The sequence below is a fragment of the Phaenicophaeus curvirostris genome, chromosome 3, assembly GCF_032191515.1.
Source record: "Phaenicophaeus curvirostris isolate KB17595 chromosome 3, BPBGC_Pcur_1.0, whole genome shotgun sequence".
In the NCBI taxonomy this organism is placed as follows: domain Eukaryota; kingdom Metazoa; phylum Chordata; class Aves; order Cuculiformes; family Cuculidae; genus Phaenicophaeus; species Phaenicophaeus curvirostris.
The window spans coordinates 84,995,800-85,012,411 of NC_091394.1; the positions used below are offsets into that span (position 1 = coordinate 84,995,800).

Genomic DNA, 16,612 nt, shown 5'->3' on the forward strand with positions numbered 1-16,612 from the left:
TCCAGCCACTACAAATTTGTTTCTTTCAGGTCCTGCACTCTGTCCTCATTGCATGGAACCCAACACTTCTAGAGTTCATGTGTGGATCCTGCAACCTGCAACACAATTGGATGGGAACTCCTTCAACTTTCCTAGGAAGTTTTCTGCTTGCTGACTGTGTGCAAAAAGTAGGGAGCCATTTCATCTGTTGTATGCGGAGGACTGATCTGCTGGAAGGTGCCACATGCAGAGGGAACAGGGACATCATAAACCTGCCAAATAAATCTTCTCCAGCCCTGGTTCTCTTCTGGCAGCATGTCCAGGACCTTCAACCTGTTCAACCTCTTCTGTTCCTGAAGTGGGAAACTTCCTCTCTTATGTCTTTATCACTGTTTTTGCTTTCTGGCCTGTTCTACTGCTTTTGTTAGAATCTTCACACAATCAGTTGACTGACTGTCTATAAAGCACTAAGAAGCTGGGGACTGTGGCAGGGTTGTTGCAGAGCACCCTCCAGGGACACAGCAAATTGGCATAATTAAACATGGGTATTAAATTTACTCAAATGATACCCCCATGAGTACTGGAAAAGCTTCAAAAGATGGCATAGATCTGACAATTGTATTTTTTTTTTAATTTTTTAGTTCATCTGGAGGTGAAAGGTCTTTACCACACTGTACAAACTGATCTGCTGTTCCCAAAACAGTGCCAGTGTCCAAGCAAGTGCAGAAACTGTTGAACGTTGTACAAAACACCATAAAGGCATTAAAAGCTGGAAATTAAGAACAGGGAAGTAGCAACAAGCAGAAAGTATCAATTTAATTAAGCTATTAGCTGACCAGGACAGAATATAAAGAGTGGTAATAGAGTATATTCAGTATAATTTTGCCATCCTAACCACACTGTTGGTCAGGTTGCTTGACCTGCTTTCACTGCTTATCTATTTTGGATTTTGTTCTTGTATGTCATTGTGAAAAAGGGGTTAAAAAAGTAACAGTTTCCTGCAGCAGAGATATTCCAGCTGCATAACTACCTCTGCAGGGTTTTTCCCAGAGCAAAAGGACATTGTTAGGTTTTCGGGGCACCTACCGCTTTTGTTGCCTTGACAATCGCTCAACTGAACTGCCTCTAACTCATTAAATATACCTCAAATTCACATCACCAATTGCAAACAGTAATTACTGAAAACCTCAAAACTGGTGTTTGCTCAACAGAAAAAGCCATCACTTGTTCCCCTCAATGGACCTCTTGCAGAAGCTAGAGCAGTATCAAGAATAGGAAACATGTCACAAAAACAAGTGGTATTTCATATTTTCAAAATGGTCTGACAGGAATGGAAAGCAAAGGGGTTCCTTCCTACACGCAGCCTTAAACTAACATTCACCCTGATGAATACCGAAGGGAAATTACAAGTTTCCTTAAAAATGCCTGTTGTTCCTGCAGAGCTCATGTTGCTTAGAGGGATTTATAAGGCTTTAACTTTTCACTGGAGTTCTTGTCTTGATAAGGCATCTTTCAACAGGAAAAAACTCTATGCAATTCACAGAAGTCACCACAAACTTTGGCCAGCACAGCTGCTTCTGCCAGCATTGTAAAATAAAACAGCAACACCATGAGAGAGCACAGGGCCAAGGGCTGAAAAGAAATAAGCAGAACAGAAGTAAATTACTAGTATTTATTCTCACAGTAAGCAACTGAGTAAAAAAAAAAAATCACATTTACCTACACATTAATCATTATTCTTTAAGTGAATCTCAGAGTTAAACCATGTCTCCCAGCAATCATCACTAACTGTATTTCAAAAGCAAACTTCTCTGAACACAAGAACTTGAGTAGCATCATTCAGATCTTAAATGTTCCTCTGGTATAAAAGCCATTTTGGAAGAAAATTATAATTACATCATTTGTTAGATTTAAACAAACAAGTAAAGCAACAGATGAATGTCAAAGCAGAACAGTTGTTGTGGTCGTTAGTTTAGCTTATGAGTAATCACATTATATCATTGCTAAAGCTGGTGTTGGAGGAATTAGGTCTTAACTGAAAACTGGTTTAAATCCAGAGGAAATACTCTTTGTGGCACATATTAAAACATAAAGTTCATCATGGCAGGAAGCCCTGCCAAGAGCTTACAGAAAAATATTTCTGTGCTACCAGACAACCACAAGAGACAATTTTTAAGTTGCAACAATAGGATGTTTCCCAGAGCTTTGTACAGTTGTTAGAATTTCCATCCTAACATTGTGGAGGGATGTTAAAGCATTCAAATTTTGTACTCATCAAATTTAAACAGAATTCGGCACCTAGAATAATATATTTATTTACTGGTCACAAGATCCTTATCATCAACGTTAACATGATTAATTCTGGTTTACTATTTTCTCTTATATGGATGCTACAGGGATGCAAAGTCACTAAAATTGTGCCAGATTAATTTTATTTAGGAGACCTGGCTGCTAGTCTGTGCACATGGCTGAGATGCTTTCCAGCACTTCCTGCTTCCCTCCAACACTTGCAAACCTCGAAAAGAAAACAGACACAAACAACTTCGGTAGAGGGAGGGAAATCTGTAACCCCAAACAGTGGCTTCATGAAACTCATAATACCACTAGTGGATTCAGCCTTATGAGGCATCCTAAACAATAATTTTTCACATCATGTAACTGCACTAATATGCTCCATACAGTACGCTACCTCTAAAAGCCACTCCAGAAAAATTAGGCTGTTGTGTTTTAGTGGTGGACTTGGTAGTGTTCGGGTTACGGCTGGATTTGGTGACCTTAAAGGTCTTTTCTAACCTAAATGATTCTGTGACTCTCTAGACACTAGTACACAACAGTGTCTTTTCCATTGGCTTAAGACTGTGCCATCAGTGTCGCTCATAGGGGCTTGCCAGGATTATGAGACTGTGACTGCACAGAAGCAGCCAACAAAGACTTGACCTACTTGACCAGGTAGGTGATGGTTGTAAATTATGTGCACTGTATGAGGTTCACAGTCCCAGAAGTTCTATATTGCAAACAGGCCAAGGGGTTTTCTCTGAGAATGAGGGCTGGCATTAAGCTTCAGTCTTAGATTAGGGGAAAACTCTTCAAATTCTGGCCATGAGAACAAGATCATGAAAATCAGATTTTCTCTTCTCAGGCAAATGCCCACTGCTGGGTGTTTAGCAATGTCACTCCCATCAACACCTGCTTCATCTCAGCTTTCCTCAAAGTCAAAGCAAAAGATGATGGAACAGGTATCCTAGAAACCAGACCAGAGCCGTGGTTGTGGTGAAGGGATGTGATGCAGCCTGAGTGCCGATAGTGGTTGTTGTCCACCTCACATCCTCCTCACAGATCTAGAGCAGGGCCAAGTGGCCTCAAGCGTAGGGTAACCTCTGGTAGCTTATGACACCAACCAACCTCCTCTCCCACCTCTGCCCTATGTCTCTGTGGTCTTACTAGTGAGTACCAGGGCAGGGCATCTGGGCTCCTGGCAGCCCTCTTATCAGCAAACCTAAGCTCTTGAGAAGGGCTCTGCCCAGTGAATGAGAGATTTGGCAGCACACAGCTGCTCCCAAGACCCTCTGAATGTCGCTGTGAAAAGAAGTCAAAACACATTAAAAAAACTGAATGTGTGGTTTATTATATTTAAGATGCTATTTGTCTATAGGGTTTAAATATGTCTGTCACATAGTTAACAGTAAATGAATGTAATTTTACATGTTCAGTATTTTGATACACAGTACAGGACTACAAGTGTAGTAAAGGAGCATGGGAAATTAATATTTCCTTGATGCACGTATCAAATCCTGCAGCACCACTTGAAAGCTCAGAGTAAGGCCTCAAGCTGCAGTATTACAAGCGCTACTAAATAAACCAAGAGACATACCTATGTTAAACATTAGAGAAACAAAACAAATGAGACAAGGGTTTATTATTTAAGATTTGATACAGGATTAAAATACTAATATTTTTACTGTCCTGGTTTCAAATTAATAAATATAAAAACAATATAAAAATATACACCAGTTGATAAAAGGATGCACTGAGTAAGGTTAGAATGCTAAATTTCACTTTCAAACGTATGCAGGTATGTCTTTAAGGAGAGGATTTCTGTGTAGCTGCGACTGGTCTTGCGGAAGAAGTCCAAGCTTGTGAGCTGTTCAATGTCACGCACACGCGCAGTGTGCATCTTAAGAAGATCTTCAACCCACCTTGATTCATCCTCCGAGCTCTGAAATACAAAATCAATAGAAATTTAATAACATACCATGTCAAACTTCAGCTCCGAAAGCAAATGCAGCTTCTCTAAACATTGGGCCCATTTGAAGAATCTCTGTACCCTATTAGAATGACTAAGGTAAACAAGTTCCAAGAAAACAGATTTGAAACTCAGCATGCAAGAGGATTCCTACAGTTTTATTTTGAGACCCATTTCAGGATGGGGTCAAGACAATGACCACAGTAATTTAGGATAGGAAAAGCTGGCCCCATATTGCAAGTGTTTCAGAAGAACAGTCATATGATTTTAGAAGATCCATTGGTCACTATATCTTTTTTTTCATCTCACAGTAAGAGCTTCATATTAATCGTTTATCACCAAAGCCCAGATTCTAGGCTGTTTAGCTTTGAACCCTGCCATTACATATGATTCTCATCTGACCAGCATCTCATGTAACACAATATTATTTTAATCTTTCCACTTTACAGTTTGGAGACCATTGTGATTCATTACACAGTTGGACCTATACTTTATGTTGTTACCTGTAAAATCCAAGTTTTAAAGCATACATGTTATTCACTGATAGAAAAAAAACCACTTTCACTAAGCATTTCCCAACATGAGAAAAAAAAATAAACATCAGAAAGGTGATGCTGCCAGAGTGATCAGGGTCATGTTGCGTGGGTGTAATCTCTCTTAGGGGACTGCTCCTGCTGCATGCCTTGTGCCAGCTCTGGCGCTTGTTGGAGCCATCAGAAAGACAACCCTGCAAAACACTGCAGTTACTGGCTATTTGAGTGCATTAACCAGATCAGTGACGTGTCCCATGAGCATTGCAGCCAGCCCTGGGAACTGCACCATGGGGAGAAGACATGGGAAAACTACAGAGCAAACAGGACTTTTCCCCCATTGGCCTCTCAAGTTGGTACATCCACACCACTGTTGGAAACAAACTAGGAAAGGACAATTGTGCCTCTGGACATTTGAACCTCACGTGCCTCAGAAATCTCACTGCTAAAACTATTTCTAGGCTTACTCCTGAAAATGAGCCCCTTTCATAGAATCATAGAATAATTTGGGTTAGAAGGGACACCTTAAAGATCATCTAGTTCCAACCCCCTTTCTAACTGTCTCAGCCAGGGCCTCCTATGAAGTGATCCTCTCACCATTCAAGACTGAGCTTCAGGAATGACAGAGCCTACCCAGCACAGCAGACGTGCCACAGAACACACCATGGATCACACTACAAAGGCCAAGAGGGCAAGTATGATCATTTGCACAGAGAGGACACAAAGTACCAGACAGGTCAAAGCTGGCTGCTTTTAAGCAAATGCCCACGACCCAGTCAGCACTCATCTGTTTTGAAGCTTTTCAGCTCCAAACTGACTTTCCACAGCACTAACAACCTGAGGCTCAAAACACCAGGTCTGGAGTAGGAAAAGAAAGATATAAATTAAGAGGGAAAGGAAGGGAGCATGTCCTCCTCACTCCCCTTTGCTGGTAGTGCCTCCTGCTCAGCATTCAGCCTGGCAATCAAGTTGTTAGTCTGTAAAGGGGCCTCAACAAGGTTTTTACTGCAAATGCAATCACCGTGACATTTCTGTTGTGTTCAAGATTTCCATCTGAGCAGGAAACCTGCATTTTACAGACCTCAGAGGGAAATCTCATTGCTACAAAGCTCACTTTTTTTTGAATACGAGAAGGATTCCTAAGAGTTTGCAAAAGATCTGCAATATGTATAAATCACAGGACGGTGAGTTTGGTTTCAAACCAAGTCCAGCAAGACAACATTTGCATGAACCCACAGAATCACAAAAAGTAGGAGTTAGTAGAAGGGTCCTCTGGAGATTGTGTAGTCCTCTACTAAAGCAGGCTCACCCACAGCAGGTTGCACAGGAGTGCATTCAGGCTGGTTTTGAACATCTCCAGAGAAGGAGACTCCACAGAGCCTCTGGGCAGTCTGTTCTGGTGCTCTGTCACCCTCACAGTAAAGAAGTTTCTCTCCATGTTCAGGTGGAAATTCCTGTGCTCCAGTTTGTGCCCATTGCCCCTTGTCCTGTCACTGGGCATTGTTGAAAAGAGTCTGGCCCCAGCTTCTTGACACCTGCCCTTTAGATATTTGTAAGCATTGACAACCCCTTCTCAGTCTTCTCCAGACTAAACAGCCCCAGGGCTCAGCCTTTCCTCATAAGAGAGATGCTCCAGTCCCCTAATCATCTTTGTAGCCCTCCAGAAGTTCCTTGTCTTTCGTGAATTGGGTAGCCCAGAACTGGACACAGTACTGCAGATGCAGCCTCACTAGGGCAGAGTAAAGGCGGAAGATAATGTCCCTCGACATGCTGGCCACACTCTTCTTAATGCACCCCGAGACACCACTGGCCTTCTTGGCCACAACAGCACATTACTGGCTTGTGGTGAACTTATTGTCTTCCGTAACTCCCAGATCCTTCTTCACAGAGCTCCTTTCCAGCCAGTCAACCCCTAACTTGTATTGGTGTAAGAGGTCATTCTCCCTGAGGTACAGAATTCTACACTTGGCTTTGTTGAATTTCATTTGAAGTTCCTCTCTGCCCGACCTTTCAGCCTGTCCAAATCTCACTGAATGGCAGCACAGCCTTCCAGTGTATCAGGCACTCCTCCCAGCTTTGTGTCATCAGCAAACTTGCTGAGGGGACACCCTGTCTGCTGATCCAGGTAGCTGGTGAATACATTGAACAAGAGTGGACTCGGTACTGACCCCTGGGGACCTTTGCTGGACACAGGCTTCCAACTAGACTGTACCACTGATCACAACCCTCTGAGCTCTGCTATCCCACTAGTTCTCAATCAGCCTCGCTGTCCGCTCATCTAACATTTCCTAAGCTTACACACTAGGATGCTGTGGGAGACAGAGTCAAAAGCCTTGATGAAGTTGAGGTAGACAACACCCACTGTTCTCTCCTCATCTACCCAGCCAACCATGCCATCATAATCAATTAACTGGTCTAGGTTTTAGGTTTTCCATTCCACAACTAGTCCATGAAACATCAGGTCCAGCAGCAAGGATTTTAAACACAGCAATCAGCTAATATGGCTTTATATTACTGTTGAACAATGAATGCACATCGAAAATGATAGTTTTCTCTGTCTGTGCTGGTTAGTCTCACCTCAATACCACAGTGAGTCTTAGAAGGATACCTGCATGCTTTCAATTGTTAAATAGAAACAGGCAGTCAAATAGGAGTCTAACCTAAAATCCACTGGAAAAAGATATCAGATATTCTGGACAAAAGAATCTCTCTGCATATCAAATTATTAGTTGGAAAGCTAAGCATGATCAGAGTGTTAACAGCTGAGTGAAGAACTCTTTTAATAAAAGAGAAATTTAAAGGTTTTGCTGAAGGGAAAATAGTGTCCTGGAGCAAGTTTCTACATGGGTTCCTCCAGCTTTAGTCTTGGAAAGGATTCTGTGTAATGTTTTCTTACATGTTTTTTTGCACCAGGGTCATTAGTGTTCTAGTAAAAAAAAACCAAATAAATAAAATAAATCCAAAGCAAAACAGAATAATTGCATCCTGTCAACAATGCAGAGGAAGACTGCAACAGCATACTGGAGAATGCAAATGAGAGTATGCCTGGCATAGTATGAAATTGAGTTATCCACATTGACAGCAAAAAATTTCTGCTAAGCTGGGAGCTTCTCAGATGAAACAGCAGATGGAAAAGGACTTGGGCGTACTGGTTGCGCACGATTGTGAGCCACCATTATAACACAGCTATGGAAAAAGTAAATCTCAGACAGTATCAGAGGAGTTGTGTCCACTGGAAAGAAAACAACTTTCATTTTGAGATCACAGCTGGAGTACTTTACCTCATCTATGTTCCAGGGGAAAAACATAAAACCAAACCCAGATGGGAACAGATGCACAGGAAGGCTACTAAAATGCTCATCCACTCTTAGAAAAAGAGGAAAAATATACTGGGTCTCCCATGAATGGAGAGAAGTATATGCCTTGAGAATCATCATAAATCATCACTAGGGTAAATCCCAAAGAAGCCCAGAGAAGGGCTATTTAAGCCATAGAAAAATGTTGACACAAGAATAAATGGGTATAACCTCACCATGAATACACAGTTTGGAAATGGAACAAATTTAAATGAGAAGAGTAGTGGTGTTCTCCAGCGGCTGTGTGAAGAGGGAGAAAGTGTGTGCAACGAGAGCAGAGTGGGGCGAAAGCTAATATTTCTTCAGATCTTAAAAGAAAGCTGTGGAGGAGTTAAGGGAAAATCTTTATATTATCCCATGCATTTCATCCATGAAGTACGTGAGGTTTCACACAATCACTTCTTTCAGCAAATCAGATGGAACACCATGTGCAAAAGACTGACACTGTATTTGAATGGCAAAATTTTGCCTGACTGTATTTTCATTCAAGAGCTACATTTAAATATTTTTGAAGTGGTTCTTTGCTATGTAAAAAGCACAGACCAATATCTGCTAATGACCTTGCAATAGCACTGAAGTTCCTCCTGGAACTGTACATATACACGCTATAAATAGCATGACCTAAAGAGAAAAGAAACCTGGGTTGGAATATAAGAAATCAAAGAGTAAATGAAGCCATTATTCTAAACAGGTCATAAAAAGGATTTCAGAAGTTTAGGTGGACCATGACACATAATATAGGAAGGTAAAAATTTACTTTACCATGAAGTTACATATGGGCAGAAATACAAGGACAGGTACACTAATAACTGCCAGATTAGTAGCTTCAAGATTACCAACTGGATCTTGATTCAGAGCAAAGCAGACCACAGAAAAGCTACAATGAAATATATGTAGGACTTTGAGACTTCTGGTGGAAAACAATTCTGCCCCAAGCAGTTAAGAGTCTAAATAAGGGGAAGCCAGACCTGCTCAAGAGAGAAGTATACAGCTCCAAAACCGTGGTTTTAAAAAGAGGGACCTGAAAGCAGGCGATGTTTGATGAATGAGAAAGAGACAGTGTTCCAGGTGAATTGTGTACAGAGTTGGAATGACTATTTCTGCCTGTAGCTGGAATAGAAGTCTTAACTTTTTGTGCCAATACAAAATTCATAACATTAATGCGTTCATTCAGGAAACGGTCTCCTGGCAGCCTATAGTGAAGTGTCTGTGTGCAGGAATCTGCACAGCTGTGTAACGGGAGAACAAGTTCAGGCGGAAGGACAAGTCTAAATACAGCTGCCTGGGAGGACTGATGTCCTTGCAGAGTGCCAGACCCCAGAGGGACTCGACCACTCTCCTACCGCAATCAGCTGCCGAGTGTGTGTGTGTTACTTTCTGCAGTACTGACCAGACCAAAGTACGTCACCAAAGTACGTCTTTGTACGTCACCAAGATTCTTACACTACAGGGTCCTGCATCATAAAGGAAGATAGGAAACGAACCAGAAGGCTGTCTAGTCATCTCTGTTAATAAGAATTCAAACTTTTCCCTTGAATCAAGACATGTTCTGGAAATGGCAAGAGCTGGCACTCTAGCCTCAGCAGGTTTCAGCCGAGGGCTGGATGTAGTCATGCTGTCTGATGCACCCAGACTGCCAGAACAGACAGACTATATTTTACCTGCATATGGAAATAACCCTCAATAGAAATATCAGGCTGGCTGCGAGTACAGTATGACCACACATACAATCCAATCTTCCTCTAGTTTGCTCTGAGGTTACTCTGACAACATCTGCCAAAACATTGATTATTTACTGCCAACCTATTATATGTCATTTCTTCCTGATCATTTTATTTACGGTTATAGTTCCATTATTTCTCTGGTACCAGGGAGGAGTGCTTTTGTCTAATGTGTTGAATATCACACCTAGGAGTCGCAGAATTACTAGGTTGGGAAAGATCTTCAGGATCATCGACTCCAACCATTTCTATCAACCACTAAACCATGCCCCTCAGCACCTCAACCACCCATCTTTTAAACACCTCCAGGGATGTTGACTCAACCACATCCCTGGGCAGCCTGTTCCAGTGCCCAATGACCCTTTCTGTGAAGAATTTTTTTTTCCAATGTCCAGCCTGAACCTGCCCTGGTGGAGCTTGAGGCCATTCCCCCTTGTCCTGTCCCCTGTCACTTGGGAGAAAAGGCCAGCTCCCTGCTCTCCACAACCTCCTTTCAGGTAGTTTTAGAGAGTAATAAGTTCTCCCCTCAGCCTCTTCTCCAGGCTAAACACCCCCAGTTCCCTCAGCCGCTCCTCATAAGACTTGTTCTCCAGTCCCCTCACCAGCTCCATTGCTCTTCTCTAGACACGCTCCAGAGCCTCAACATCCTTCTTATGGTGAGGGGCCCAGAACTGAACACAGGATTCAAGGAGCAGTCTCACCAGTGCCGAGTACAGAGGGAGAATAACCTCCCTGGACCTGCTGGTCACGCCATTTCTGATACAAGCCAATGCCATTGGCCTTCTTGGCCACCACAGTCACTACTCTGTGCTTTCATTCAAGACATTTCTGAACATTAGGGCCTAATGGTAATGGGGTTTCGTATGTCCCAGGGAAACTTCTATCACGGGGCTACAGTAGTGCAGCAGAACTTACATTGCAGCTCTCATCATTGTCAGGCCGGTGGGGAAGGATGTAAGAGAGAACGGAGAGTGGCCCATCACACTTGTCAGCTGGCTGAGTGAAATCCAAGCAGCTGGTTATGATGGCATAGTAATGAGTTGGAACAGGGATGGCACTGCCTTCCACAAATCTGCGGGAATAAAGCAGACATATCCACAATGGATAAACTTGTTTATGTAGCCTACTTCCAAACAACATCCTCTTTCCTCCCTGACATGTGAGAACACACGTACATTGCTGAGATGTGTTTGATCCCTAAACACTATCTGAAAATAAACATTCAATTAACTCATGTTTTGACACTGTGCTCTAGAAATACCACACACCAGTGCTGAAACACTTCCTCAGTTTAGTGACACAGACAGAAAGCATTACTGAATTAACAAATGATTTGAGCATCTAACTCAATAGCACTATTATAGTTTGCTCTGCTATCCAGTTGTCAACTCCTAAGTTCTGTACAATTTTAGACAAAAACAGATTACTTCAAACATAATTCACCTTCATTTCAAGGATAAATGCATACTTAATTACAAAAGTTAAGGTGAACAGTTACCTACTGAATTGTCATTTTGTTATTTTTACCGCTGTCCCACCTACAAGGGCATTCTATCTTGATGAACAATAATTTAGAAAGAGCTAGAAAATTATTTCTCCTCCCAAAAATCAAATAATGTGTAGTTCATGAATTGTTTAAGATAAAGCCACCTCTAAAGAGAAGCAACAACAAACCAATCTAAAGACAAACTCTTACTGTTTTATTTTGTCAGGTGTGTCATGTAAACCATCATAGTCATAGTCAAAGATTGGTCCACTTATGACATTGACTCCATTTCGTTCAGTGGCATATCTCTTCACCAAAACCCTTTGGAAATAGTTCCATACCTCTGTGGGGGTGAGGGGGTGGAGGGGAAGGGACAAAAAAAACAACACCCAAAATTTGCATAAGTTAAACCATGTCAAGATTATAAACATTTTTTTTCCTGAAAAAAAAAATTCAGTAGACAACATTCACGTGATAGTAAGGGGAAATCAAAGACTAAGCATTACAGATTTACTGCAGCTTCATTCAGCTTGGTCAATAAAGCCTATTCAGACTTCTTTGTTCTTTGTTGATTTTTTTTCCCCAAACAGCGATAAAGGAAATGCACGGTACCACTCCCAGCCTGGCATTACTATAGACGTTGCACAGAGAGCCTACTGTTCTCTCACCAAGCAGTAGAAACAGTTATTCACTCACTTATGTCCTTGTGAACACTTCTTTTGCCTTTCTTATCTAGTTACATGGAATGGCACTGTGAGGTTTTTTTAATACTAGAAAGGAAACAGCACTATGATTAAAAGCAAACCCCAAACATTTTAAAAGAAAGGGAAATACAGTGGTCATATTTTTCCAGTTATATCTTCCTTCGGTATAAGAAGTCTAACTTTTAAATTAGGTGCCATCAAGGATGGACAAATTACAGCATGGCGTCTCATTACAGCAGCTTTTGGGAAGTGCATGACTCTCACCCACCATGCCCTCCTCAACCTTAACATATCAAGATGCTTGCAGAGACAGGAAACACAACGGAATCTCCGGTTACATTACTCTTTTCCTTCTTTTTTCCTTTTTATTTTAACACTAACAGAAGCATGGGTAAATGAAACATCTCAGACTTTTTAAGCTTTTGCCTCGCCAGCTCAGACTGTGAAGCCCATGGAAGCAAGTTCCCTGGTGGTCCTCACCCTAACACTGCTCGGTGCCACACGAACTCCCTGCCTGGGCTCACACAAAGAGCATTGTCTAACAAGAACCTTAGCTGTGGTAACCACAAAAATATCACTCCTCTGGCTACTTGTTCCTCTAATGCATCAACCTGAACAATAAAAATAGCCCAAAAATCAAAGCTTCCCCCCTCCAAGTATTCCACTGAATCCATTCATCAGTTAGATTCCCACTACAGACACATAGACAGCAACACAAGTGTGACAGGGAGGCCAGCCCAGAGGCATCATCTTGTAGCTCCAGCAAAGCAGGACCTGCTTAAGCCACACTCACTACAGAAAAGACAGACCCAGAGTTATTGGCTGAGTGGATGGGATGGGACAAGGAATTAAAAACACAAAGCAGGGAAGGGCCTCCACAGCCAGCGCTGCCAAAAAAGCCACCATAGTGTGGAACTGCCACCTTGTATTTTCACTGTTGTGGATAAAGCTCCATATAATGAGCTTATAATCAGCTCTCAGCATTGCAACCTGCACACATGGAGTGGTTCATAATTACCCAGGAACAAAATTAGTTCCAGCATTTGTTCCCAGGGAATCCTTTACCCACTTCTGATGAAGATGAAGGCCACTAGACAAAATGAGCTGCTGGTGGTGGATTGTTCTCCTGTGATTAGCATCTCAGGTAATTTGCTTAGACTAACATTAGCATAAAGAGCATTTTTATGAAGTGATTTGAGAGTGGGAAATTCCCACTAATTTTGCACTCTGTAATCAGTTAAGTGCCTTTGCTCAAATTTCCAGCAATCACCACTTGTTCCTACTCAGAGGTTTTTCAGTTCAAAACACTTTTCTGGTTAAAAAGAAAAAGCCTCCTATAGGCTTTGATGTTTATCCAAACCTCTCTGGCCTAAAATCTGAATTGGAAATCTCACAAGAACAGGCTCTTGAGATTCTTCCAAGGCTTCTCAATTCCTGCCAAGCCAAAAGTGCCACCAGAATAGTCTGATGGTTTTCCTACCTCTTGGCGAAACTAGAGAGAAAAGGGATGTGCAGACAAAAGAAATGTTAATACTATATCCCTTCAGTGCTGAAAGTTTCAGCCAGGCTTAAGTTATTCCTCTTTTTCCATAAACTGTTTTCCTCTTCCTTTTTCTTTATAGGTAATAAATATGTTTGGTCTCCCTCTAAGAGTATGGAAGGGAAAACAAAAAGTAATCACTTGTCCCTGAACTACAACAACATACTGAGTGGCTTCAGTTGAGAAATAAAAATGTGTTGCCTAAGTATATTCTGCACTAGCTTAGGCTACTGACAAGAAAATCTCAACCATCTTGCACAGACTGAATTACTGTGTCACAAAGCATAATTGCTGAACAACAGTGTGTCTGTGCTCTTATCTTAGTCCAGCATCAAGGAGAGTAACCTTTTTTGAAATGTAAGCTTTTCTTGTGGTATTCTGCCTGCCCATACCTAATGGTAATACAGGTGCCCACATGTATTATCTGCTGGCTACTAACTAAACTTTATGTTCTAAACTTCTCCCAACACTCCTTTTCAAAGACCAACACACACATTAAAAAAAAAAAGCATGTTGGGAAACAGAAGTAAAGCCATGGAAAGGGCACTTACTTTTGAAGGCAGGATACATTGGAATGACATTTGTTATTAGCAAAGCATCATATTTTGCTTCTGCAGAGGAACTTAATTCTGAAAAGTAACAGAAAAGTATTATTAAGATTAAATATCAGAAATTCAAAGAATATAAAAATGTTTTGAAAAATTCCTTCAGAGATTAACTAAAGGGAATACTGTCATCCAAAACAGCAATCTGAATGCTATATTCAGAAATGCACATTATATGCGCGCTTCTTTGTCTTTAATGTGACAGCTGAACATGGAAAGTAAGGATTTTATCTTTACTTCAACTGTCAACCAGTTCAAAGAACTTTTATAGCTCCTCTATTTTTTGCTGTCTCAAAAGTCAGAGAGGTGCTCTGCGAGCATTTACAAAAGAGGAAAACAATTTCCAGGGAGAGGATTATCTTCTAGTTCTGAGCAATTCCATATCAGAAACTGACCATAAAATATTTCAGCCACTGAGTGAGGCAGAGTAATGAAGTTCACTACCATTAAAGAGGTATGCCCCTTGAACATTTACAAATCTCACAAGATCATTGCTCCAAGAGTTAACCAATGTAACTCCATCAGGAGAACACAGGACACTTGTTTACACAGCTTTTCTATTAGTGCTATTTCTATAGGATGGCAGAAATTTTTATAGCATGCAAGAGTCTAATTTGGATTTAGAAAACATATATATATATATATATGCTTATCCTACTGCTGTTTGAATTCAAAATTAAAAACTCTGACTAGATTCCCAGTTCATATAAGATGGTATCTATCCACTAACTTCAAAGGGCCAGCTTTTGAAGACTGTTTTCTAGCTTGTGCTCCTACTCTGTGCAGCTCCTCATCAAACTTTATTAACTGCACTGGGGCACTTCATTGTTCTGGTGCATGAAGCTGGGCAGCAGTTTGGACCATCTCTTGGAGAGTGAAGGCACCATAGCTGCGATTGCAACTTGTGGCACTGGGCTCTTAGTCCTCAGCAAGCGCAACAAGAATTCTGTATACATCCCACTGGGCCCCTTATGTCGGTGCAGGAGCAGCTCATCTGAGGAGAGGAAGACATCATGGAGGAGGAAATCACTCTAGACAGTGGAGAAATTAAACACTTCCTACCTATACCCTTCCCAACAATCTCAAAAAAACCTTTAGTCTGTCCATATCTGGAGGCTGATGGGTTTTCCCTAACAAAAAAAGAAAATTACAAAACCTCTAGGTATTTAAAAGCTATCTGAACGTACGAGGAGGGAAAAGAAACCCATAGGAGATCTGTTTGTCGCCTCTGTAGGCTGCGCAGCTCTGGCTGTTTGCTGGAGAAATGCGGAGGTCAGGCCTCACACAGCTGGCCAGGTGCTCAGGGACACCCGATACCTCTGCCTGCATTGAGAAACATGGACAGAAATGACAAAAACATTAATTCCAGCATATATAGCTAATAGAAAATGATTTCATATAGTTGACATATTACATGGAGGACCTTGTGTGGAGGAAAATAAACCATCTAGCTGTAAAATCAAATCCTGCTCCTGTATCTGCTGCAGAGCCCCTCCTTCATGGAGCAGAAGCACCACGTGTAGTAATTTAAATGGAGTCACTGATTATTCCATCAAAATAAAACAAAACTCCATCAAGCAAAACTTAGAAAGAAAACAAAAACAGGAAAGTAAATATACGGCCCTTTTGCCTTAAAACTGTTTTCTCCTGAATAAAAACAAGAAGGCTTTGTCATAGTTTACAATGGTATTTGCCATACCTTCTGGTGGGAATTTACCTGGGGAAGAGAACTTTAGGACTTCAAGAATACAGGAACTGGACATATTTCCCTAGGACATTTAAAGCACTTTTTCAAGAAGAAAACAGCACTAACCTGTTTGGGAATAGTGTAGGACGTCCAGAGAGGCATCAGGAATGTTTCACTGTAGCCACTTTCAAAGTCATGGTGATGCAAGATATTGTATTTTGTGCGGTACAGTACTGCAGGGCGCCCATATAGAAGATGCTTTTCTACAGATCAGAAGAAATTAGTTACATTTATTAATGAAAATGTTAAATATGACAAAAAAAAAGGAGTTGGCTTTCCAGCACATGCTGATTTTAGAGTGGTCATTATGAGGATACTGACCGTGAATAATTGCTAGGGAAATCCTGTAACAGAGAGTAGCAGTTCTGCAATACTTTTGGTAGGGATTCCCCTTCCAGGCTCACAACCCACACTTTGAGGTCAAAAGTCCCTTCAGCACTTGAAAGCTTGTTGGGTCATAGCATGGAGAGAGGGTGTTTTTTCAAATACAGGAGACTCCACAAGGATTTTTATGTCCATGTTTCAGTCACACATGAGGTGATAAGCACTTTTTTGCAGCTTTTTTTTCAGCCCCTACCCTATCACTCTTGCCACTCTTCTCCAGACTTTCTCTCCTTCCTACGTTTTTTTGTAAAGCGTCTCGCAAAACGGAGGCAAAAGTGCTCACTCACTAAGTGTATTTTTCCCCCACTCAGCTGATA

General features: G+C 41.4%; 1 protein-coding gene across 1 annotated transcript in view; it reads right to left on the reverse strand.

The window, feature by feature from the left end:
* Window positions 1-3,409: 3,409 nt before the first annotated feature.
* The window catches only part of ENPP2 (ectonucleotide pyrophosphatase/phosphodiesterase 2), a 79,269-nt gene continuing 66,066 nt past the window's right edge, over window positions 3,410-16,612 (reverse strand). Inside the window, 6 exon segments of the mRNA XM_069854574.1 lie at window positions 3,410-4,195; window positions 10,745-10,901; window positions 11,526-11,658; window positions 14,111-14,188; window positions 15,352-15,487; window positions 15,978-16,114. Of these exon segments, the coding sequence (XP_069710675.1) occupies window positions 4,025-4,195; window positions 10,745-10,901; window positions 11,526-11,658; window positions 14,111-14,188; window positions 15,352-15,487; window positions 15,978-16,114 (812 nt within the window). The 3' untranslated portion in view covers window positions 3,410-4,024.